This window comes from Dipodomys merriami, unplaced genomic scaffold (genome assembly GCF_024711535.1).
Source record: "Dipodomys merriami isolate MVZ:Mamm:240054 unplaced genomic scaffold, mDipMer1.0.p SCAF_1, whole genome shotgun sequence".
Classification (NCBI taxonomy): Eukaryota; Metazoa; Chordata; class Mammalia; order Rodentia; family Heteromyidae; genus Dipodomys; species Dipodomys merriami.
The window spans coordinates 71,425,831-71,452,035 of NW_027202270.1; the positions used below are offsets into that span (position 1 = coordinate 71,425,831).

A 26,205-nucleotide genomic window follows, 5' to 3' on the forward strand; every position below is an offset into this window, starting at 1 on the left:
AAAACTCATAGTGAAACATAATAGACTACATAGTAGACTAACATAATAGACTAATATTCTACCACTGAGCAACATTCCCTAGCCACAAGGCATAATCTTAATAATAAAAAGGAAATTTTTATCAAATCTATAGTTTTTCTTTTTGCCAAAGTGATATAAACTCTGAACAAGTTCTTACCTACTGATATATGCACATTCTTAAAATCTTAGATTGCTAGCAAATTTAGAGAAACTTTGCTCTCTGTTTACTCTAACTTATGTGACAATAGTAGTAATAATAAAAGTAGCAAGATGGATTTCAGAATATTGACCACTGGAACTTATTCCAGTTATACAAAGAATATTGTCTCTGGTTGCTTTTCTTTACCAAGCATCTTTTTTCCCATTTGAATTGTCATATGTTTCACTCATTAATTTCTGTAGTCATGTTTGTTTGCCATTGAAATAACATACAATTTCATATACCTTGGTCAAATAAAATTTTTGTCCTAACTCTTATTGGTCAGACTCTACTAGGCACCAATTAAACCTTTTTGAGTAAAATAAAACCCAAGAGATATAAGACCAGTGGTCTGTGTATGTCTGAGAATTCCTTTTAACTCATAATCTCATTGAGAACAAAGCCAGAATACTTTCTTACCAATGTATATTTGTTGAAAAACAGGTTGACTATTCAGTCTTACTCCTGTAAGAGAGACAATTCTTGTCTGCTTCATTAAAGATAGGTAAAAAGATTTCCAATTAGTATATTTTATCAATTTCCTTAGTATAAAATTTGCATTTTTCTACATTTGCTCTATGACAGAAAAAACAAAATGAAATAAAAAGCTAACATTACAAAGGCACTTTAGGTTAATTGCTTTATCACTACCTTAATAGACCAGCTGGCTGAGGGGAAGACATAGAATAATGTTGGTAACAATAAAAACAACATTTATATAATCATTGCTATATCCAAATCAATATTTTAAGGACGTCGCATTCAAATAACCCTCAAAGAAACAAGTGAAGTAATGATTAGTTTTAGACTCATTTTAAAATAAAAAAAAATGGGAGAAGAGAAAGTGTAAGTAACCTACTCAGGTAACCAGATAGACAATAAGAAAGAATGTGACCCCAGAATTTATTATTTCAATTCATGACTTAAAATTATGATATTAATTACTTAATCATATGCATTTCAGTTTCTAAATAGAAAGTAAATTAACTGGAAAATAGATTTTCCAAACTACGTTTCTTTAAATTCCATTGCATTCTTACTATCGTTGGTTTATATTATTTTTAGTTGCAGTTGGACACCAATAAAATGATAAAAAATACGTTGAGCAAGCATAATATATGTATATGATTTTTAAAATACTGATATAGTAACAGCAACAGCAACAACAAAACTGTCCAAGATGTATGCTGAATGATTTACAAGTAGTGAAATTTAAGATCACTAAGTGACTGAGTTATTTATCCAATGTCTGGAATAAAATTGCTATACAGACTGTTACTGCATTACTTATGTAAAACAAATGCCATGAAACAAGTTGTAAAAATAAGGTCATCCCTATTGAGAGCTTTCTGTGCTGAATTAGATTTCAAATATAATACATTTTTGAAAACAAATGAACAAAATAAAACTCAGCTATATGTGATGATAAATAGAAAAGTGAAGAGTAAACAGCTATCATTCCCATTATTCCAGAACATCCAAATGCTTAGTACAATTATGTGTCAATAGAGTAAAGACAAAGTTAAAGTTTTTCTATTCTTAGGTACAATTAACCTGTGAGAATCCCTTATATTGGATGGTAATAAGGCAGATAGCTTAGTGAAATTGAGAACATACCTGATTTACTATAATGGGATTTTTCAGTTAAATCATATCAGACTTTATATTAGTCATCCTGAGTCAGGGCACATGTTAATTAGGAGAAAGGGTCAGGAAAGATTTGTTGTTGTTGTTGTTTAATTTCTGAGTCAGATAAGGCACAATCAGAGTATAAAATAATAACAGGAGCTTCTACACTTATATATGAAGGGATATGAAGTCAATTTTCCAGTGTGTGAATACACAGCTCTCTCTAAACAAATACTACTTACTGCTTTGTAGTAATTTTCAGTTTTTTACCTCCTTGAATTTGAAAGAACAAAAGGATTTCTCAGAATTTTTTTTTCATTCAATAGAAGAATGCAACTATCTGTTACTGTTGGCAGTTTGTGGTGTGGTTTACAAAATAGTAAAAGTCAAAGACAGACTGTGACAGGTATTTACCATAGGCACAGATTGATTTTGAGCAACTCTTCACTGGTGATATGATTGAAATTTTTAAAATGCCAATTTGGCTGCTTCTGAAACAATAGACTATATAAGCTGATGCCTTCACTTTGAAGTGTTGTAATTTCCCTTTCATAAAATGGGAGGTTTGGATAGTGTTAGTAATACCCTTTGATTTATCATTTCTTGCTTCTTATAGAAGACTGTAATAGGGTCTTTTATAATAAGTCTAAACTGTATAGAGATTATTTGAGATTCACTGTTGATATAATGCTATGATGAAAGCCTGTTCTAGGCTTTCAACTATGTGCTTCTCTTCATAAGAGGGCATTCAATTATTCTGATTGCACATGTTACATGTTACAAATTAAATATGCTTCATAATTCCAACTTTGAACAGTGCATATTAGAGTAACTTTCACTAATAAGTATGCTTTCATACTTCTATCATTTATATTTTCCTATTTTTCAGCAGATTGTTTTCCAAATTATAACATAGCAAAAGTTCAGTTAAAATACCATCCTGACTAATTTGCCTATACCTTGTACAATAATAACAAGTGCATGTGAAGAGAGGGGCCCGTTATTCACATAAAATTGAAATACATTTTCCAGAATGTATTTCAAGCAGTGATATTTGAAGATATAACACTATAAATAATTTATGTATCAGTTTATCACATGTGTGTATGTGTGTTACTAGGAATTGAACTAAGTATTTCATACATTCTTGATAAGAACTCTGCCACTTGAGCTATATTGAGAACCTCTTTATTTTTTATTTGTTTTTGCTAGAATATCACCAGCTTTACCTAGGCTGGCTTTGAACTATTAATTTCTTCCTTTCTCCACATCCTGTGTAGCTGGACTAAAACAATAGTATGGGCACTCACATTATAATTATATATACATATTTTTTTTACAGACTTGGATAATGTAGAAGGCATTGCTGTGGACTGGATTGGAAATAACCTTTACTGGACAAACGATGGCCATAGGAAAACCATTAATGTGGCCAGATTGGAAAAGGCGTCTCAGAGTCGGAAGACACTTTTAGAGGGAGAAATGTCTCATCCCAGAGGAATTGTGGTGGATCCAGCTAATGGGTATGTAATAGTATATCAGCTGTATATAAAGAAATATTAGAAACAATGTTTTATATGTTTAGTAGTAGTTAAACTAACTCATATCAGTGAACTTGCACATGAATAGTCTGACTGGCAAAAATTACTCATTTAATGATTCCCTCTCCTAGAATATATACTAAATAAATGTAACAAAATATATGGAATTGAAATAATTTTTTGTGTAGAAGGTATTTTATATTCTATATTTAGACAAGAGCTACAATTATTTAGACAGTCTGTCACCAAAACAAATGATTGCATGAAAGTATCCATTGATTTTTTCAAGCTATTGAAATCTGATATATTTAAATAATAGTTTTTTGTGTATATTTACTGTAGACTGGGAATTTTGTTAAGGTACTAAATTACATTCAATTTAGTTGTTTTTCTGATCCACCTCTAGCACTATTTTTTAAATGACAAATCATTGGTCTAAAACACACCAATTAATGATAAGGAAGTAGGTATTTAAACTCAAGCATTCTGTCACCTAGACTACTGTTAGCCAATTTACTTGTTGGTTTTTATGAGTCTACAATGGTAAGCAGTTTCCATATAAGGCACTCTCTTACGGTATGTGCTGCTTATGTAGGATAACACATTATGTATAATTCTTGATAATATAATTTTCTTTATTTTTTTAAAATTCAAAGCTGGTACCTAAAAATAAAACTGGTACCTAAAAATAAAATTCTAACAAATTCAAATTAAATAAATGGATTCTTTGTGTTATGTGTATTGTTTGAGGGGCAGGGTGTTTCCTTCTACATGATGGACGGTACCAATCAGATCAATGTGAAGGGGGTAACATCTAGAAATCTATCTGGGTGAAATTGATATTCTTTATACCTTAATGTATGCATACAGAAATTAATTGAATGATACGCATGCAAATGCTTTATAAATTGAAAACACTGAAGCACAATTCCAAGAATTAAGTGCTGAGAGTAGATTCAAGTACAACCACGGTGTTTCTTCATAGGCTATATATGGACTCCTTGTGTGTGTTTCAATAAGGCATAATTATAATAAAGTATATGATATTATATTTGGATTCTATATTTATCTATTTTATGCCTGGACTCTGAAACCAAGTCTTGTTTCTGACTTATACATCTGGAAACTTCAGCATTACTAGAAAATATTTATTTCATATATCCAAGGTTATTTGAGGCAAGAAATGTTGAGTATGTTTTATTTTTTTTAATTTGTATTTATTTTTTATTGTGAAAATACTGTACAGAGGGGTTACAATTACATGGCAAGATAATTAGTACATTTCTTATCAAGCATTGTAGCCTCCTCCTTTGTTTCCCCTTCCCATCCCTTCCCAGCCTCCCCCCAAACCCCACCTAATCCTCCCCCTCCCACCAAAGTTGTAAAGTTCATTTTCGACATGAAAACTTGTACTTCTCATTGTTGCAACGGGTCCACCTGTATCCTTATTTAAACGACTTGTTTTTCCCCTTCCCCTCCACAAATTATACCAACATCAAATACAGTGAAAGCAGGGATTATACTGTGGGGGAGGGACATACAAAGGAACAAAGAAATAATCTTATAAATGCGTTAGAAACAAATGCATGAAAGAAAAAAATTTAAATACATATCTTAGGGTTCATATTCCTAACATAACCTTATCTGACCTTTTCTGCTTGACTCGTACATATACTAGATATTGCAAATAAGGGAAACCATGGGACCTATGTTTCTTTAGGCTTGGCTTACTTCACTTAATATAATTTTTCCAAGTCTTTCCATTTCCTAACAAATGGGACAATGTCATTCTTTCTGATGGAGGCATAGAATTCCATTGTGTATATATAACAGCACTTTCCTCTCCACTATAATGTTACAAAAGAAAAAGATTAAAAAGTACTGTAAAGGTGATTTGCCGAGGGGTTACAGTTAAATAGGTCAGGTAATGAGTACAGTTCTTTTTGAAGTCAATCCTTCCCTTATTTTTCTTTCACTTTTTCCTCTCCTGACCCCCCACCTCCCTTACCCCCAAGGTCTATAGTTCATTTTGGACATAGTGTCTAGTGTGTAGCACTACTGAATTGGTTCACCCTTTACCCCATTTTTTGTGCTTGCTCTTTCCCTCCTCAAATCAGATAAGCTTATATAGAAAACAAATGGTGCAGAAATGATAAACAGGGACAAAAGGTAATAAAACAAAGAAAAAAGAAAGGAAGGAAGGAATGGAGGAAGGGAGGGAAGGATGGAGAGAGGAAGGAAGGAAGGAAAGAGAGAGAGAGAAAGAAAGAAAGAAAGAAAGAAAGAAAGAAAGAAAGAAAGAAAGAAAGAAAGAGAGAGAGAGAAAGAAAGAAAGAAAAGAAAGAAAGAAAGAAAGAAAGAAAGAAAGAAAGAAAGAAAGAAAGAAAGGAAGGAAGGAAGGAAGGAAGGAAGGAAGGAAGGAAGGAAGGAAGGAAGGAAGGTAGGAAGGGAGGAAGGGAGGGAAGGATGGAGAGAGGAAGGAAGGAAGGAAAGAGAGAAAGAGAAAGAAAGAAAGAAAGAAAGAGAAAGAAAGAAAGAAAGAAAGAAAGAAATAAAGAAAGAAAGAAAGAAAGAAAGAAAGAAAGAAAAGAAAGAAAGAAAGGAAGGAAGGAAGGAAGGAAGGAAGGAAGGTAGGAAGGAAGAAAGAAAGAAAGAGAGAGAGAGAGAGAAAGTAAGTAAGTAAGTAAGGAAGGAAGGAAGGAAGGAAGGATGGATGGCAGGCAAAGAAAGAAAGAGAAAGAAAGAAAGAAGGAAAGAGAAAACAGTGCAATAAAAACTTCTTGTTTCCATTCCTTGGAATTCATTTCAATAAACAGCATTTTTATAATCATATACACATAGCTTTTGAGCCCCCGTGAGCCTCTCCTAAGAATTCTAGTAGAGTTAAAAGTCTCATGTAGCAGGTTACAGGTGGTGTGGGCTGTATTTCCAGATACTTAGGAGGCTGATATGTGAGAAGCCATCCCACCCTCCTCAGGAGGGACTCTTACCTCAGCTGAACCACTAAAAAGTCAGAAGTATAGCAGTGGCTTAATTGGTAGAACATGAGTCTTGAACAAAAAAACCTCAGAGATATTGTCCATTGCTCAGGTCTGGAGTTCAAACACCAGGACCAGAACACACACACACAACCACACCCCTCCACACTCCTCCCTCACAAAGTCCTGTTGACCAATAAATATGAAATACATTTAAATGTCATAGAATCATATGATTTAGAAAGAAGTTTAGAGGCAACTAATAGTATCTATTTTATCAAATTCAGAAAAAACTCTTTGACACTTCCCAGCTTATCTTTGAAACATACGACTCTACATTCTTCACTACATATGGAGGCAATTTTGATTCAGATTAACTTCTTTTTTTCTCATTAAGACAATATGCACCTTCCTATAAATCTGTCTATGAATCTATATTTGCCTTTTGGGCTAGAAATAATGATTAGCATACTGTTTCATAAACATATTTTTCCTAATAAGATTCTGCTATTATGAACAAATCAACAACTGCAGGAATAAAATAACTCATATGTGTGTGTTAATGTGAATGAGTATTATTAAATATTTTAATGCATATATAAATAATATACACACAAATATATATTTCCCTAGTAATATGCTGCACTAGCTATCCAGGAGGTTAACAATGCAAAACTAGCTTAATCTTAACAAAGCCCTTGTTGCTTATCTGGAAATAAAAGTTATATAATAAACTGATATGTAAAGTGATGAAGGATAACATCAATTTGATATTATGAAGACTAATAAGAGTCATAATACTACCCAAATAAGTGTTCTGAGAAAGATTCTCAAAGAAATATCATTTAAGCTGAGAGTCAACTTAAATTGGGACACCCTGGGAAGTTAGAGGTACTAAAATGAAGATGTTGGAGGTGGATTGTAGAAAACAAAGTGGAAAAGTTATTGAAGATAAAGCTGATAAAGTTACTGAAGTGAAAGCCAGGCTCTGCAGTCATAATGAGAGTTTTGTGTTTCTCCTATGTGTAGGATCAGATGGGAAAGTGATATAATTCAATGTTTATTTTAAAAGACAAATTTCCAGTTGAGAATAGATTGGAAAGTATAATTATGTGATTTTAATTGTTCAAATAATTATCAAATACATGTTTTATAATACGCTACATTAGGTGAGATAACTCCATGTAAACTAACAGCTTATAAAGTAAAATATCTGTTTCTATATTTTCTACCTTAGTATTTATTTGCAGCCATAAACAGCAGAGCACCAATGATCTACTATAGTACATCATACTACTAACAATAATTGAACATTTCAGAGATATGCTTTGTCAGAGTTTATAATCAGTTATGAAATCAGTAAAATATTCATTCATTTATTACTTTACTAAAATATATGATTGAGTAACTGACATAAACTTCCATGGAAATACAGAGACAATAATTGTTCTCAAGGAAATTATAATATTCTTTTCCTGGTATGTACATAAACACACACACACACACACACACACACACACACACACACATACACACACACAAACACAAATCATAAATGAAATACTGAGTTGGAGCATGAGAAGGAAAATCACAGAGATAGAAGTATTAATATGAAGAAATTTCCAGTGCATGGTAAAATGTTTGGATTTATGTAGCTGACAGCATAATTGAAATGTTTTCAGGAGACAAAGCCACATTTTAATATTCATGATTTATGAAAACAGCATATAATAGTTTGCAACTTTACTTAGAGAAACACTGTGGATTTGAAATATGCCCACTAGGAATTACTTTTGAATTATAGGATTGGTAATAGGAACAGAAATATGATTGTTTCAACAGAAAATATTGAAGGAAGAAGACTGTTAAAGTAGGCATAAAGCTGGAGAAGGAAATAAATCATAATGCAATTATTACTCAAGCTGATAACATTTTAACTCAAGATGATAACAGATGAGCTTATTTCTCCTAATAATTTCTCATGCCACAATTAATATACATAACACAAAACAACCTCTCTACTTGTGAGTACTAAAAAATATGAGAATTCAAATTTTAGTAGGCAATTTCCACCCAAACAGGATTATTGTGTATTCATATTTCAATTAATAATACCATACCTAACTAGTTAGCAATTATATTGTATGTCAATAAATTATTCAAGAGGAACATTTTTATTTTCTGTTTGTAACTAGAAATGATTTAAATATTCTATAATGTAACTTAATAATGTAATAACATTTGGGAATATGTTTAAATCTCAACTAAGCCAAACTTATTTCAAAGTACAAATATAAGTAGTAATTTCTTTACTTATTATTTTTTACTTTGAATCATGAAACATGCAATGGCACTCAATTTATGACACAGTACTATAAAAATAAAAAAATAAATTATGAAGAAGAGGAAAGAGCTGATTTTGATTCTTATCTTCAAAGACAGGTGATAGACTTTATCTAGGACTCTTTATATCTCATCATACCGGTAAGTCAGTGTAGGGCGTTGACCAGGCCCACTATCTGCTAAGTGTTCCACAACTGAGGTACTTCCCAGCCCAGAAAGTCTATTTGAATAGGCCCTGAAAGTAGAAGCCAGGTTTTTGTTACTTTACTATAGTAGATGTGACTAGCCACATTTTCATTTGGTAAATATCAAGTAACTCACATAAAATTACCTATATTACTTCCTGATCATTTTACAGAGATATTATTGTTTTATGTGTTTTAAAGTACAATCATATATCAAACTTTCACAGATAATTCATTGAGTAGATGTGAAATACATATATCTATCATTTTGTAGATTGAGATACCTAATTAAAAAATCCTTTTGGGGAAAATATTTAATTGAATGAAAATATTCTTAGGTAATGAAACAATTCACAACAGCTATTTTTCTGAGCATCAAAATGCTAAACATTATCTTTTGCATATCTGGACTTATCCTTTGTGTCTGTGTGTGTGAGCACATTCATTGCAAACCTACAGATGTGGTTTGGGTTAGAGTCTCAGAAAGAAATGAGCCATGATCAAATAGGTTCAATAAGTTAAAAATGATCAACATCAATAAAACCACATTAAATAAAGTTGTGTTATTATTTTGGGAATTCATATATAAGGATGAAAAATAATATCCATTCTTAAATAGTTGAAGTGAATCTTGTACTATGATGGTACTACTTCATCTCTAATTATCCTCAATAATAACATTTCATCAAGAAAATAAATGAAGGACATAGCCAGGTGCCAGTGGCTCATGCCTGTTATCCTAGATACTCCAGAAGCTGAGATCTGAGGATCATGGTTCAAAGCTGTCTCAGGGAGAAAAGTCCCTGTGAGAATCTGTGTTCAATTAACCACTCAAAAAGCAGAAGTGGCTCTGTAGCTAAAGTGGTAAGAGTACTGGCCTTGAACATAAAAAGGCTCAGGGACAGTGCCCAGTCCCAGAGTTCAAGCCCCACAATTGACTGAAAGAAGGAAGGAAGGCCAAAATACACATAGGTATGTTGTCATGTTTATTTCTAGGATTAATAAAAACCAACAGTATTGATATACTTTGTCAGGTCTCAAAAGCCATGACAACGTAATTGTGAAGTGAATGAACTAAATTTATAGTAAATAATGGATTATATATTTTCAGTTTTTCTAAATCTGTCAGGTTAGAAAGCTATAAGATTCTTCATTTTGGACAAAAATTTTACTACATTTACCTAAGAAATTCCTTAGTATCCATAGAAGGTGAGAAGCAGGAGGTCTTAGTGAAGATTTAAAGCTTTATAAACCTATGTGTGAAATGACTGAACTAGACCCTTATTTTAATTAATAATTCAAGAACTTTCACATGACTCCATAACATGTGGAAGTTTCTAACTTTATTCATGTGAGAATTGGAACATTAGCTCTAGGACCCCCTCTCCCATTGTTAGAGCAAACACAAAAGATGTGTTTTTAATGGTAGATACTTTTGTTTGTTGTAGAAATTAAAGCCCTAAATCTCAAGGTCAGTCAACTGCTGTTATTACCCTTATGTTCAGATAAATTATCTTTTGTGGGTTTTGGGGATAATAATAAGCAGCAATAAAACATAGAAATTTGTATGAGGAAGACAAATTGAATCTGGTCATACATTCCCAGGATGACTATGCCCTTTAGAACAAAGGCAATGTGAGTGTCATAAAAATAACAATTCATCTAAAATAAAATAAAGTCTAGAAGAGATTACTAACGGTACCATGGGTTCCCATGTCAGCCCCATCTGCTTTTAAATCACATAATTTATTCTATGTTTTGTGAAATGAAAAATCTTTAAAAGTAATGCCTTGAAAAATCTTTTCCCAGATAGTGTCACAGTCCTAAAGTTACTATATATTTGGCACTTAAATGGATACACACGGCTACGAAGTGTGATAGTAGTGTAGTGGGTTTCCTGTAACAAGACTAAAGTACAGGTTCAGCTGAGTGACTCTACTTCCTCTTCCTTCATAGCTGCACTCTTGCTCCAACAGATAAGCATTTGGGTAAAGCAAATCAGAAAGTAATAGATTTTACTGACAAGTCTGAGGAAGTGTTTCCCCATATGGTAACTCATTAAACTAACCTGCATGTACTCTTGTTTTTAATGTGCTAGTTGGATGTATTGGACAGACTGGGAGGAAGATGAAATAGATGACAGCGTGGGAAGGATCGAGAAAGCTTGGATGGATGGCTTCAATCGTCAGATTTTTGTGACTTCAAAGATGCTGTGGCCAAATGGCTTAACTCTGGACTTTCAAACCAACACATTATACTGGTGTGATGCCTATTATGATCATATTGAAAAAGTGTTTTTGAATGGAACACACAGGAAGGTAAAGACAAATGGTCCTATTTTTAAGTCCCAGACTTCTTACAGAAAGCCTTGTTGTGTTGTGTTAAATTTACTTTCAAGTTTATTTTTACTCCTCTGTGGGGTAGCTAGAAGAGGCTGAGCATTAAGTGTTGCAGCTGGCACTTGCCTCCTGGAGATCAGACTCTAAGCACTGTGGTAGGCCAGGATTTGTGGGAGCTTTAAAAGGAGCTCTCAATATATCAAAGCTGTTTTTTTAATTTTTTACTAAGATTTTTCTGCATTATTGATGACTTTTCTATGATCAAACAACTCAGCATTATTCAAATATCTTAAGTATTTACAGTTAAGATTTAATGTATGGGGGCTGGGAAGTTGGCTCAATGGTAGAGTGCTTGCCTCACATGCATGATGCCCTGGGTTCAATTCCTGGGCACCACATAAGCAGAAAAAAGCTGGAAGTGGTGCTGTGGCTCAAGGGGTAGGGCACTATCCTTGAGCTGAAGAGCTGAGGGACAGCACCCAGGCCCAGAGTTCAGCCCCCATGATCAACAAAAAAAAAAAAAAGAGAAGATTTAATGTATGCATTGTTACGAAGTAAGCATATTGAATTTATTTGAATAGAGAATTTAGTGACATTGAACTTGAAATATATAGAAGAAATGAACTTCACTTCACGATTATTAGGTTGAATGGAATAGAAACCTATTTTGGTAGAATCACTGTGAAATGATTATTATATACATAGGTAAAATTTAAGATGATGTATTGAGTGTTAAGAAAGAGGCATACTTAGCAAATATCACTACTATGGTGTTTTGGGTTTTTGTTGTTGTTGTTTGTTTGTTTTTGGTCTGTCTTGGGGCTTGAACTCTGGGACTGGGTGTTGTCCCTCAGCTCTTCAGCTCAAGGCTAGCACTCTACCACTTGAGCCACAATGCCACTTCTGGTTTTCTGGTGCTTAATCGGTCATAAGACTTTCACAGACTTTTCCCGTGTATGCTGGCTTTGAACTGTGATCCTCAGATTTCAGCCTCCTGAGTAGCATGAGCCATTGGTGCCTAGCCTATGTTTTATCTTATAATCACTTCCCCACACACATAACACATTTATTCTTTATTTTTAAATATACTTTTATTATTATTATAAAGATGATGTACAGAAGGGGTACAGTTACATATGTCTGCTAATGAGTCCACTTCTTTTTGAACAGTGTCACCTCTTCCATTTTTCTCCCAGTTTTTTTTTCTTTCAACCCTTCAGCACCATAAGTTTTATAGTTCATTTCAGCGTAGTGTCTAGTGACTATCACTGCTGCATTGGTTCATCCTTTGTCCCACTGTTTTCTATGTTCCCCCTTATCCTCCCTCAAACAGATAAACTTACATACAAGACAAAAGGTATAGAAATAAAAAAAAGTGATAAAGGAGAAAAAATTAAAACAATTAAACATGATAAATTATACAAGACTCTAAACTTTTAATAAGACCAAAGCATATGTTCTTAGGAAAGAAGCCCAACACCTACGTACATCAGTCATATAAAATGATGTTTATCAAAATGAACTCCATGAAATGAAGAGGGCTTTTTGTTTTTGTTATATTGTTTTTGTTTTTAAATTACCTCAACTTTTAGTTAAATAACAGCAACAGAATATTAAGTAATGGCCAAAATGCTTCCTTGGATACTAATAATATGATTACTATAAAAATGTTAGCATCTATTATATCTATTATATATAATTTTCACTAACAATTTATCACTATCCATCCATCTATTTGTATTTTTAAGTGTAATACTAAATGTAAGATGAAAATTCGACCTTATATTCCATATACACTATTATTTTATAAATAATGAAAAGTAAAAAAGTAGTTTCATTTATTTACATTGCATAACCTTACACCTGTAACAGAATTAAATGTTTGTTATATGCTTTCTCCAGTTAATCAACAGTAAAATATAAGTGGAACAAAAATGAGCGTATTAAGGCATTCAGAATTGAAAATTAGTGAGACTTTTCTATGTACTGTTAACAAAGGATTTATTTTCAATATTAAAATATTTTCTTTCTTGTCACTTCTTAGATTTTGTCAGTTTCCATTGACCTAATTAATGTAGATTAGTCCTTTTCTCCCCATTGACATTGAGCTATTTTGTTTACTAGGTCATTGGATAGAGAATGCTACACTATAAATAATAACACTGATTACTGAAGTCAACTTATATCTAAAAGTTAGGCAAAATTATTTTTGTGTCATTTATGAAAACGTTTAAATGGATGCAATGTAGAAGGTCTACTTCAAATAATATACTCTATTTAAAAAATATTCTCACATTGAGAATTCTAAAGTTACTAAAAGGCAATATAAGATCAGCTATTAATGAAATTATTATCCTATATGTTTAGAGCAAATACCATTTTCTCAAAAAATGTAGTTATGACCCTAAAGTTCAAGTGTAATTTTTCATGATATGTTTACTTGTTGCAGACTGTTTACAGTGGGAAAGAATTGAACCATCCTTTTGGATTGTCACATCATGGGAATTATGTTTTCTGGACCGATTATATGAATGGCTCCATTTTTCAACTAGATTTGACAACGAGTGAGGTGATATTACTGAGACATGAAAGGCCACCTCTCTTTGGACTTCAAATTTATGATCCACGAAAGCAACAAGGTATTAAAACCCAATAAAAATTCGGCTGAGTTTTTCCATATAATCCTTCACAATAGCTACCCACAGGCTCTAATTTGACAGTGTTGCTAGTTTTATGATAAAATATGTCCATATTACTCCAAGATCAATCAAACCTTGAGACTTTGTTGCCATAAGAACATATTTCTCATTGTTCTAAGTAGCCTGATTGGGAATTCTATCTGAGGGAATTTCAAGGATTTCCCCCAACTTTTCCTATTAAATGTCATTGTCAGTGAAGAATGTGCACTTTGCTAATTAAAATAAAAACCCCCTCTGTCATTAAAGGTAAGTGCTTTGAGCAATGAATAAACATTTTAGATTGAAAAAGATGGTCTGAAAAATGCATTATGTAAGAAAAATTTTTGTCAGTCGTGGGGCTTGAACTCTGGGCCTAGATGCTGTCCCTCACCTCTTCAGCTCAAAGTAAGCTCTCTACAACTAGACCCACAGTGCTACTTCTGGTTTTCTTCTGGATCATTGCAGAGAAGCGTCTCACAGACTTTCCTGCTCAAGCTGGCTTTGAATCGTGATCCTCAGATCTCAACCTCCTGAGTAGCTAGAATTATAGGCATGAGCCACCAGCGGCCGCTTAAAAGAAACTTTTATTTGTGCAAGCATATGAGTATATTTACCAGAAGAGCTTCTATGTATATTTATTTATTTATTTGTATATTTATTTATTTATAGTCACAGTTAAAAACCAGACAAGGCAGAAAAATCCCATGAGACATTTTTTTTTTCTTTTCTATGCCCTCTTCCCAGCTTCTATGTATATTTAAAGAATATGTAATTGCTGTAGATGATTTGAAAGTGTAGCAATCTACTGTAATGTTTATGTCATGATAAAATTAGATAATATTGCCATGTGGCTCATAGTCATGAGTTATTCATATTTATTATGTTCCCACAATTAGAATGGTAATACATCAGATAATCAACAAAGAAAACAGTTTAATAAATATGTGGTTATATTTTTATAAATCTAAATAACTACTATTTCTTTTTATGATGATATCACTATAAAAATATAACCACTATAAATTTTAATGAATCTGAAATGAGTATACCGTCAGGTTTTTTATTTCCTTTTGCATAGCATCAAGAAGTTTGCAAGCTATTTTACCTTAAATTTGTTATCATAAAGCAAACTATCTTGCTTCAGAGCTTCAAACTTTTCCTAATATACGTAAATTGCTTCATTCAGTTATACTGTACTTATATAACATAACAGAAGTGGTTAAAATGACCAATATCATATTTCATTTTAGTAACTTTAGATTTCTGAATTTGAGCGTATTTTTTTAAGTAGGGCATATTATTTGAAGTAGACCTTCTACATTATATGCATTTAAGCACTGAAATGGGATGAGTACATGAAAATTTAAATATAGTATTCTACTACTTAAATAGCAGAAGTACTTCTATATAAAATAAATTCAGATATTCAAATGTGGACATGATTCTGTAACATAATTTTTTCATATTGATATTTCTCTTTTTAACTTTTGAGCTTAAGATATTAATAAGTTTTAGAAATACATAATAAGTAGAGTATAAATTCTGACTACATAGATTTCTATCAGATTTTTCCCTCAAATATAGAAATTGAATAGATTTCTTAGTGGTATGAAAAATTATTTGTTCTTAAAATGGAATAAACTAGTTTTATATAGGTATTTAATATTTATTGTTCTTTTCTCCTTTTCTGATTTACAGAGAATATTGGCTATATGACTATATATAAATATATATATATACAAATAAGTAAATACAGTATTTATTTATTTGTAGTATCAGTGAAGATAATAGATATCAGATAAATATATTGTACAAAGTTAATATTCATATATATACTTTCACTTATCACATGTGAAGAATCCTATAAAAGATAAACAGAGATGCTAATAAGGAAATAACTAAGTACATCAAATTAGGTACAGAAAAATCAGCCCTCAAAGTAGATATAACTGACCCTTATGATCATCAAATTATGTTAATACATCAGTAAATTTCATGACTGCAAATGCATATCTATAACCCCACCAAACAGAAAACTACATTCAGAAATGAAGTACAAAATAATTTTTAGGACTTAAGTTTCAAAGGTTTTTTTCATAAAAATCTTTCATTACAAATAAAGTTAATAAGCATTTCTTCATTAACATTAGAATAATTTATATAATCTTATCTTGAAATTCCTCCTAAAAAGGAAAGCAATTATGTAGAATGCCACTTTTACATTTTTCATCTCTAGATTCAGAAGCATAGCTTAATGTCCCCACTGCTTTAGAGAATGAAATAATCAAAACTATTACTTTACAAAAGGTTGATGAATAATACCCTATATCTATTTGAAAGTACCGAGTTATTTTATCTCAAATAGATGGCATTAGCTAATAATTAATTGCAATTATTATAACTACCAGGAAGTCAGTTAAGCATTCATATTTAAAACTCACAAGAGATATTGAAGACAATTATGCCCTTCAGAAAACACATTTCAGTGAGCTTAAATTCTGAAAATTAAAGACAAGAAGCCTGTAAATCGTTTTCACCAATGGGCTGGCTCCATTTGAAGTCAATTCTCCTAAAATTGTTCCAGATTAAATGCATGATACAAGGAATACTGAAGCAATGGGATTACTTTATTCTAGATCATATGATCTGCCATTGGTTAGAAATAAACTTCATTGTCATCATTTAATTATATCTGGGCATGGTGTTTATACCTGTAATCCTAGCTACTCAGGAAGTAGAGATGAGAAAGAAAAAATCACTTCAAGACTAATTCTGGGCAGAAAAAAGAAAGAAAATTTTGTGAGACCCTATCTCAACCAATAAAATGCTCTTTGGGTATCATGACATTCAGCCCAGCCATGCAGAAAGTTTATGTAAAAGGATTGTAGTTTAGGGTGGCTGGTACAAAAGCCAAATTTAAAAAATAACAAAAAAGAGAAGTGGGGTAAGATATACAATGACTGCTAGTCAAATGAAAGCTCTTGAGTTCACTATCCTGTAGTTTAAAAAAATCTGATATCTATAAACATCAAAATATTAATATACATTTTTGAAAAAAAAGTCTTATTTTTTGTCTGTGGAAGTTAGGGTATGCTTCGAAATAATCTTCCTTGAAATGCAAGCTTATAAATTTTATACACAGGTATATAATCAAAACCTCTTTATCTTTCAAAACTGAATTATATCAGTCCAGAGCTAATACTGTGTCTGTACTCCATATAACAGTTTCTGTCATTCAAGTTGTTGGCTAAAAGTTTCATTAATTAACTCATTCACTTATTCAAACAATATTTATCACATATAATATATGCAAGGCATGGGAAGAAAATTTTGGAAAAAGATACGTTTATGAAGAAAAGATGATATTTGCAGCTCAGACACTCCACTTTCTTGAAGTTAGTCTTGAAGTGTGATTTTTTTCTCATCTATACTTTCTGAGTAGCTAGGATTACAGGTTAATTAAATAATTAATTAAATAATTGTGTATTCTATGTATCATGGCTATCTGTGTGTATATATATATATATGTATATATGCCTCTTCATTGTCATTTTTGTATAATTGTATTTATATTTGAAAAATCATCTAATCATGAATGAGTCATTTTATGTGAAATACTTTGTAACCTGCGACAACCTCAAAAAATACCTTCACATGAGCTCAGTCTGCAATGCATATGTAATGACATTCAAAAATGTTTTGGGTGCTGTAAAATAAGAAAAAAGTACTTTGATTAGAGATATAGGATTATTCATATCAATTAAAATTTAAAATTTTTATTATGACAATACAGATAATGATTCCTCTGTCAATATGTAGTATTAACAGAAAATCAATATGTTACAAAATTGAATATTAATAGCTTATTTCTAAATAATTATGTCATATTCACTGAGAATGTAAGTAGGAGTCATGCCACTGATTTAGAGAATGTGATACTTAATATAAATTTTCAATAATGAAATATAATCTTATGTATTTGACTTTGTAATTTCTTACTGCTTTATTTCTTCATATATGACTAAATATTTTAATTTAGTTAGAATTTTCAGACTCTTTGATGCTAAAATATTCAGTATACCCTTACTGTTGTACAGCATAGGAAACATGCATAGCCTATGGAGTGTTGCAATTTTATCCTATGCTGATGGAAGGAATGTAGTTTTAGCTGAAAGCTGCTTACAATTAGTCACTTGGTCATCTTTTGGGATTTTAATGCCAATATAATTTAATGCAATTTAATGCCAATATAATCTTAACTATTTTATTATCTTATTGTATATTTTATAAGTGATTAAACTTCTTTATATTTAATATTTGAGTAAGATCTTTTGATATAAAAATTGTATCTAGTGACATATGGAAAATTCAACATAAATCAGATGACAATTACCATGTTGACTGAATTGTATGTATTGCAGATGTTTTTGAGTTTGCACAAATATGCCAGTGTAATTTCTTTATTACCTCCCCAACCTGTAGAAATAAATGCTATAAAATGTAATTGTCTAAATTTAACTTATCCTTATTTATAGCTTTCAACTTTATAACTTACATATTATCTTTATATAAGTGTACAAAAGTCAAAATCTTCAAAAATTTACTTGGCTTTATGTGAGAATTTCCCTTGGTAACTCATATGTTCAGGAATCACACCTTTGTGAATTTCCTCTCTTGCTGACTTTACTGAAGTATGCAGTATGGCTCATCAGTGCCTCTGCTCTTTAGGTCCTTTGGTACAACACTTCTGACTCCTGTGATGTACCTTCTCTTGAAACAGGAAAGCCGCACCTTTTAGTTTCCCTTGGTTCATAGTATACTGACATATCAGTATACTCAATCAAAAGGGAAGAATTTCCCTGTTTTCAGCCCTTATTCCCTTCCTGTTCCCTGGGGAGGGAAAACCACATTCCAAGGTCCAGAAGTTTATTTCCCAAAGAACTCAGACTTGAACACTATGGGACTGATCTGAGAGACTGCTACAAACACAATTGTGTCTTCACTGTCCTATTTCCTGGTACCACGGTGCATACTTCCACAGAGACTTCTTTCTTCATCTAACATACAGATTCCTCTGATCAAGAAAGGATGTATTTTCATGTTTCTCAATTATGTCTCTTTTGATCTGGAAAATTGGTTACATTAGTGAATATTATTTATGTGTGTGGGTAAATATTTTTGCTTTCTATATCTTCTAGAAAGAATGTAAATCTGAAACCAGGTATAAGGATACATTCTTGTAATTATAGCACTTGAGAGACTGAGACAAACCTGACCTCTCTAGAGACACTCTATGTGTGGGTGGGGCAGGGTGGAAGAGTGGAAACCTGACCTGGAAGCTATGGTTAGGATTAGATTATTAGAATTATCTGATGAATTGGCTTCTCTCCTCTTGCAGGAGATAATATGTGCCGGGTGAACAACGGGGGCTGCAGTACACTTTGCCTGGCCATCCCATCAGGTCGAGTATGTGCATGTGCTGATAATCAACTTCTAGATGAAAATGGAACCACATGCACATGTAAGTTTCTTTTCTCATTATATTCATTGTTTATGTGGCTCTGCCTTAAACATAGATGCAGATAAAATCAAAGAATTCGTTTTAAACAGAAATTAAGAGTTGCTTATATCTTGAGAGAATTTTTAACTGAATCCATTTCCAATAGGTGGCTACAAAATAAGAATAAAGGTTTGCAGAATATCCTGTCATAATGCATATACTTCAGTAAAGATTGAAATAAACGTATCCCACTGAAGCCAGTATTTCATAAGTGAACCTCACTAGCAGCTATTACCACTGGAGGCATAGTTGTTGATTAGGTAACTGCTATGGTATACAATAGAGGTCTAAAATGACTATTCTTGATTTTCCACATTTTGTGGTAAAGAACAAGGATAGAGAGAAAAAATGAGATTTCTAAGGAACTTTTATAAAGTAGAAAATTAACTAGATTGATTGACCTGGATTAAAGACATTTTTATTAACTTTCACTGATGTTCCTTGGTTTATTACAAATTATTATTCCAAGGTGACTCTTTTGCAGTTTTTAGAACACAAATTAGATCCTTCAAGTACATTAACAGCAACAATATTATGCAAATATTGAGCAATATATAACATTTTCTGGATGATTTAATCTTGATATGTATGTTAGTGTTCCTCAGAGATAGAACCAATAGGGACAAATAGGACATATGTATATGTATACACATGCATAGGTATATGTACATTACACATATATGCATTTATAAAACTGGGGCTGGGAAGGTGGCTCAGTAGTAGAGTGCTTGCCTTGCATGCATGAGGCCCTGGGTTCAATTCCTCAGCACCACATAAGCAGAAAAAAAAAAGCCGGAAGTGGTGCTAGGGCTCAAGTGGTAGAGCGCTAGCCTTGAGCTGAAGAGCTGAGGGACAGTGCCCAGGCCCAGAGTTCAGGCCCCACAACCAGACCCCCCAAAAATAGATATTATAGATATATATATAATATACATTATATATATTAGATATATATAGATATTGTATCTATATATGATTATATATGTGTGTATATATGTTTATATATGTGTGTATATACATATGTTTGTATATATATATATATATATATATATATGTAAGTGTGGTGTTTGTGTGTGTAGACAGAGACTGATGGAGATTCAATCATAAGGAATTGGCTGATTGGACTAATCTTAGAATCTGTTGTTGGCAATTTAGAAAGCCAGGAAAGGCTATCTCTATATTCCTTCTCAAACATTTGTAACATGCCACTTACTCTAAATTCTATTGCTATTATTTTAAATTCCAGTTATTCAAGACTTTGATAAAAGTGCTCAGTTCCAAACCTTCTTATAATTGATAATTTATGATCCAGAATATTGTTCTGAATTACTAGATTCTTTAAAAAATGTTTTAAAGGCTGGGAACTGGTGGTTCTGCCTGTAATCCTAGCTACACAGGAAGCTGAGATCTGAGGATGGCCAAGCAGGAAAGTCTGTGAGATGCTTATCTCCAATTAACCACGAGAAAACCAGAAGTGCTGCTGTGGTTCAAAGTGGTAAAGCACTAGACTTGAGCTGAAAAGCTCAGAGACAAGGCCCAAGCCCAGAGTTCAAGCCCCATAACTGACCAAAAATAGAAAAAAAAAACATTAAGAAACAAATATGGGCTGAGTGGACATTCATGCCTGCATGTGAGGCCCTTTGTTTAACCCCTAGTAGTATGAATATATGTGCGTATGCATGTGTGTTCATGTGTTAATTTTTCCTCCCTATGTTATGTTATTTTAGTTCTAGATCAAACTTTCACTAATTGCATTTTTAGTACTAAAAAGTTTCTGTTAAAGGATTATTTCTACAGTTATTTATTTTGTAATTGCCTATAAAATGTTCTATGAAGAGTAATTTTCTTAGCATACTTTTTCTTAGTCACCATGTGTTTTTTTTCTTTATTGTTCTAGTTCATTATTCTCTCATTTCTACTTTGATATTACTTGGCAAAGATACCTCCATGAACAATGGTTTACCAACAGGGAGGTTCCACTTAAATTCTTCCCATTTTTTTTGTAAGGCTAAATTTTATCACAGTTATTTGGAAAAATATTATGGTTAATGTGTAAATTTGATAACTAATTTTAATTTCCTATCATTTAACAGTGTCTTATTATTTATTAGTATCCTATCACTTAATAGTATCCTATCATTTAATAGTATTTCACGGGACCTTTGCTAACCTAATTGAGCACATACACAAAGACACACAGAGACACACACTCTGTCTTGAATCCACCAGGGCTTTTTCTACTTTTGATCCACCCCTAATTTTTCTTTGAAGAGCTGAAGGTAGAGCAGAAAGCATCTTTTAACATTTTTATATATTCTTTTAATTTACACTATTATAAGTACAGGTATTTCATCCATACCACAAGAGCCAAGAATATGTGTTCATGCCCAAAGATGGATGGGCTAATTCATTTCCTTTCTTTAACTCAGAGGGGATCCTGAATGCATTCTTAAAGTTAGGAGTATTGGTCTTGAAAATAAATGAATGTACATTGGTGATACTATTAAACTCTTAGAGGTCTTGTTGGTTCTCAGTTTTGTCCTTTGTCGTTACTGGAAATTAATAGGAACATATATTAATCAAGTACTAATATCTGACAGTATGTAGAAAAATATAACATTAGAATATGAACACTATAGAAAAAACATTAGAATACAAACATTGTAAACATAAGATCAGCAACTAGGGTAAGTAGAAAATAAATATTAGTTGGAAGAAGCCAGAATTAGACATATGGTTTAAATGGTAGAGTACCAGTTCTGAGGAAAAAATGTCAAGCAAGAGCTTACCACACAACACACACACACACACACACACACACACACACACACACACACACACACACACACACACACACAATGGGAGAGATAATTAGAAGACAAGACAATGCAAAACAAATTATCATAAAGAATTTCAAGAAGTAAGATATTGCCATTATTTTCATCATTGCTGCAATATATTATTCTAACTTATATGAATTTCCTGTTTCTATCGACTTTCTTATGCATTAGAAAAGAAGAGATTAGCTTAGAATCAGCCACTTGTCTGTTGAGAGTACAAGAGTTTGTTTTCTTGTCAGCACTTAAGGTAAACAAAGAAATACTCAAGACAGACCAAGGCTCTAGTCATTGTAGTTAGCCTATGGAAGTATAGAAGTTTGTTGCATCCATATATCTGGTCAGAGTGGACACATACAGAGCCATGTTTTTCATACCATCAGCCTTAGGTAATTGATTCTCCTCTTCTACAGTTAGACACTTTAACTGATAAAAATTTTAACTTAAAATATGTCTTAACTGCTTACTTCATCCTTTCACATTTAGAGACTGTCTATTTGATTAATTGTGTTTCACACTTTTGTTATAGTGTTAAGCTACATTTATATATCATAGTAAGAAAGGACATACACAGATAATTTCTTGGGAAAAGACATCTCACTTTCTCCAAAGCCATAGATGGATTTTTAATATTGTTTTGCTCCAGCAGTGACTACCAGACTCTTTTCTTTTTGTCTTTGGCCTTTGATCAAGCACTCTGCCTTTTGTAGTTTTCTTCTTGCCATAACTGCCAAACAAAATTGAAACAAAACATGTTCTGTAGCTTCTTGGAAGCCAGAAACACAAATAACTTAACAAGAACTCTGGCTGAGTGTGCACTATGATAGCACTTGGAATGATTCAGATTGACAGGCTTAACTGCAGGGGAAGAAAACAACAGAAAGATAAGGAGTATTTATTTTTAAATAATCCAGACAATCACTAGATATCTCTGCATAAATAAAAAAAAATAGGTCAGTTGACTTGTAAGGAAATATTATGCATAAAGTTGGCTACAAAGCTGATATTAGGAGATTTATTGTCTTGTTTGTACACATACGATTATATACATGCTGGAAGTCATAGGACATTTTATAAAACACTTGTTCTCTTTCTAGTATATATAATTTATAGATAATAGAATTTCAATGCAACAAAAGGCAAAAGAATAGCAGCTTGTATATATTTTATTGAAAAATGTCAAATCAACCAATCCGGGAGTCCTGTTTCCCAGTTAGCCTTCCAGTTATCTATTAAACTTGAACCCTGCTTTTAATAAAGAATACAATTTGCCTAGAGAGAGGAAAAAATGTCAGGAGAAGTAGCATACTAAGTTATGTTTTGCAAAGAACACATGGTGCTTCTAAGTATGGTATTTGTTTCTATTCATTTAATAGTAATATGCTATAAGAATATAGATTCCAGATGAGAAATTTTCAGTGGTAGAGAACCACGGAAGGAATTCTTTCTTGCACAGCATAGTACAAAATCAAAAAATAACCCTTTGCTAGTGGTGATTTCTCAGGGTTTCTGAATTTATGCAGGCTAGACTATTATCATGAGTATGGAGTAAATTGGATTAGCAATATAATCCAAGTCTCACAAGCAAAGGGATGAGAGACATTGCTACATTTAGACAGGATCTTCATGGTTTTAGTATTTATTGATATCAAATTAACAAAATTGACATCATATGAATGAAACCTATGAGCAGATGGTCAAGTCAGACTAAAAGCCAAGGAATTCTTTTTTTTTTCTCTTAATGATCTTGCAGCTTAAAACTGTGCCAGGAAAACATGCACTCAACCTGAAAATGCTGGAATACTACAAAGTTGATTAAGATGAATTCTAATGCCTTGATTGAAAGAGTGAAGGATATAAGTATATTGGACTATTATTGTGAATCCTGTCTGTCATAATCAAATCTTTTCAAAACTAGAGTTGGTATCTGGAACAGAATGTTAACTTTGAATTTATGATCTCAGAAAAGCTTCTGTAAAGCTAATTGAGTAAATACCAAGTAAATTTTATCTTTTTAATACCTTTATGTAGAAAACCACAAAGTAAAAAAAAAAATTTTAATGAGGAAGGCTGGGAAGGTTTCTCTGTTGTAGAGTGCTTGGCTTCCATGTATGAGGCCCTGGGTTTGATTCCTCAGCACCACATAAGCAGAAAAAGCTGGAAGTGGTGCTGTGGCTCATGTGGTAGAGTGCTAACCTTGAACTGAAGAGCTGAGGGACAGTGCCCAGGCCGAAGTTCAAGATAAAATAAATGAGGATATAAATGATCCTGAAGAAGTAAATTAAGCTTTAAAAAGGTACAGCATGTATATTTTTTAAAAATGCTAGCAGTATTATTTCAGTAGAGAATAATGAAATAATAGTGTCCAAACACTTTATTTAGCTGCCTGAAAGTAAAGAAAAAAAACTCACCTTTCCAACATGTGTTACTCACAGAAGAACAACTTGAGTAAAGCAAGAAGATTGGTTATCCAAAAGATAGCAGAGCAGAATTGTGTGTCAGTGGAACTCTGTGACCTTTATCACACTCTGATGCCCTAGATATATTCCTCTGGCTGAAATAGTGTTCCACAGTTGTGAGCCATTTATCTGCCCAGATGTGACAAGCCCATGTTCTAGGATATATGAAATCTAATGTGTAGTAAAATGTTTCAGGCAGTAAAAAAGTTTAGAAGGTCTGCTCACATGAATATTTATGGTACTCTGTGCATAGAAAGCCAGAGAAGATGATGCACTGCATAAGTTCAGTGCTCAGAAGACCACTCTATCTAATGAAAGGCCATCTTGTTGTGACCTAAAGGAAAATAATATTTTTCATAGGATCTTCTCAGGAAAGCAGGACTGAGTAAAAACATGCAGTATGCCACAACTTCAAGTTTCTCTTTAGGCCCTTATGTCTTCCTGCTTAATACAAAGGCAGTAAGAAATTCTCTACTCCCAATATAAAACAAACAAATATGTCTTAATGTGAAACATGAAAGGGCAACAAAAATTTTGTTTTGTCTGTTATACTTGGACAAATGCTGTTTTGACTGAGTTACTATAATTTTGTTACAGTTGATGACAAATCATCAAATGAAGGAAGAGCCAGAGTTTAGTTTAGCATAGGAACTGAGTTTGAAAAAAGGAGCAAAATTAGAAGCACAGGCACATGTTCATTCATATGATAGTTTTATAGACCTAAGTTGGATTGATGTATTGATTTGATTTACTAAACTGAGATCCATACTAGAGATGATGTAAACTTTAAGTAGAGAAGAACAATTAGTAAAAAACAAACAAAAACCAAGAAAGAAAGAGAGAAAGAAAATAAGAAAGAAAGAAAGAGAGAGTGAAAGAAAGAAAGAAAGAAAGAAAGAAAGAAAGAAAGAAAGAAAGAAAGAAAAGAAAGAAAGAAAGAAAGAAAGAAAGAAAGAAATTGCTCCTTTAAATTATTATGGACCAGACATTAATCCTAGCAAGAATTCTGCAAGTTTATACCAAAGGAAAGTAGCTAAATCTTGAATATGTATTTTCTTTTCTTCAAGGTTCAATTCTAAAGAAATCTTTGTAATTACTGCACTTGTGATCATACTGAAAGCAATTTAGGGATTTGTTCCAATATCTGAGTGCTGTACACATTTAGTCAGACAAATATTGAAAAAAATGATATAGGAGCTTTGAGCATATAGTCACATTTTTTAGCATTACGAGATAACTCTCACAATGCTCTCTCATGCATGTTTTGTCTCTGTCTCTCTCTGTCTCTGTTTGACTGTCTGTCTGCCTCCCTCCCCCTCCACCCTTCTGTTCCCTGCCAGTTCAGATATATCTGGTTCTCTCTTTCAGTCTTTACTACAGCAGAGAAAGCAAATTCAGTGGCTCAGTCCATGGGAAGGCTCGGGAGGGAGGTATTTGTA

General features: G+C 32.5%; 1 protein-coding gene across 5 annotated transcripts in view; it reads left to right on the forward strand.

Annotated features, from left to right (window-relative positions):
- The window catches only part of Lrp1b (LDL receptor related protein 1B), a 1,866,674-nt gene that overhangs the window by 1,141,314 nt on the left and 699,155 nt on the right, over positions 1-26,205 (forward strand). For all 5 annotated transcript variants that reach the window (XM_070023764.1, XM_070023773.1, XM_070023793.1 and 2 more), the window contains exons 12-15: positions 3,192-3,372; positions 10,995-11,214; positions 13,685-13,874; positions 19,312-19,434. In XM_070023764.1, the coding sequence (XP_069879865.1) occupies positions 3,192-3,372; positions 10,995-11,214; positions 13,685-13,874; positions 19,312-19,434 (714 nt within the window). The remainder of the gene's footprint in view (positions 1-3,191; positions 3,373-10,994; positions 11,215-13,684; positions 13,875-19,311; positions 19,435-26,205) is intronic.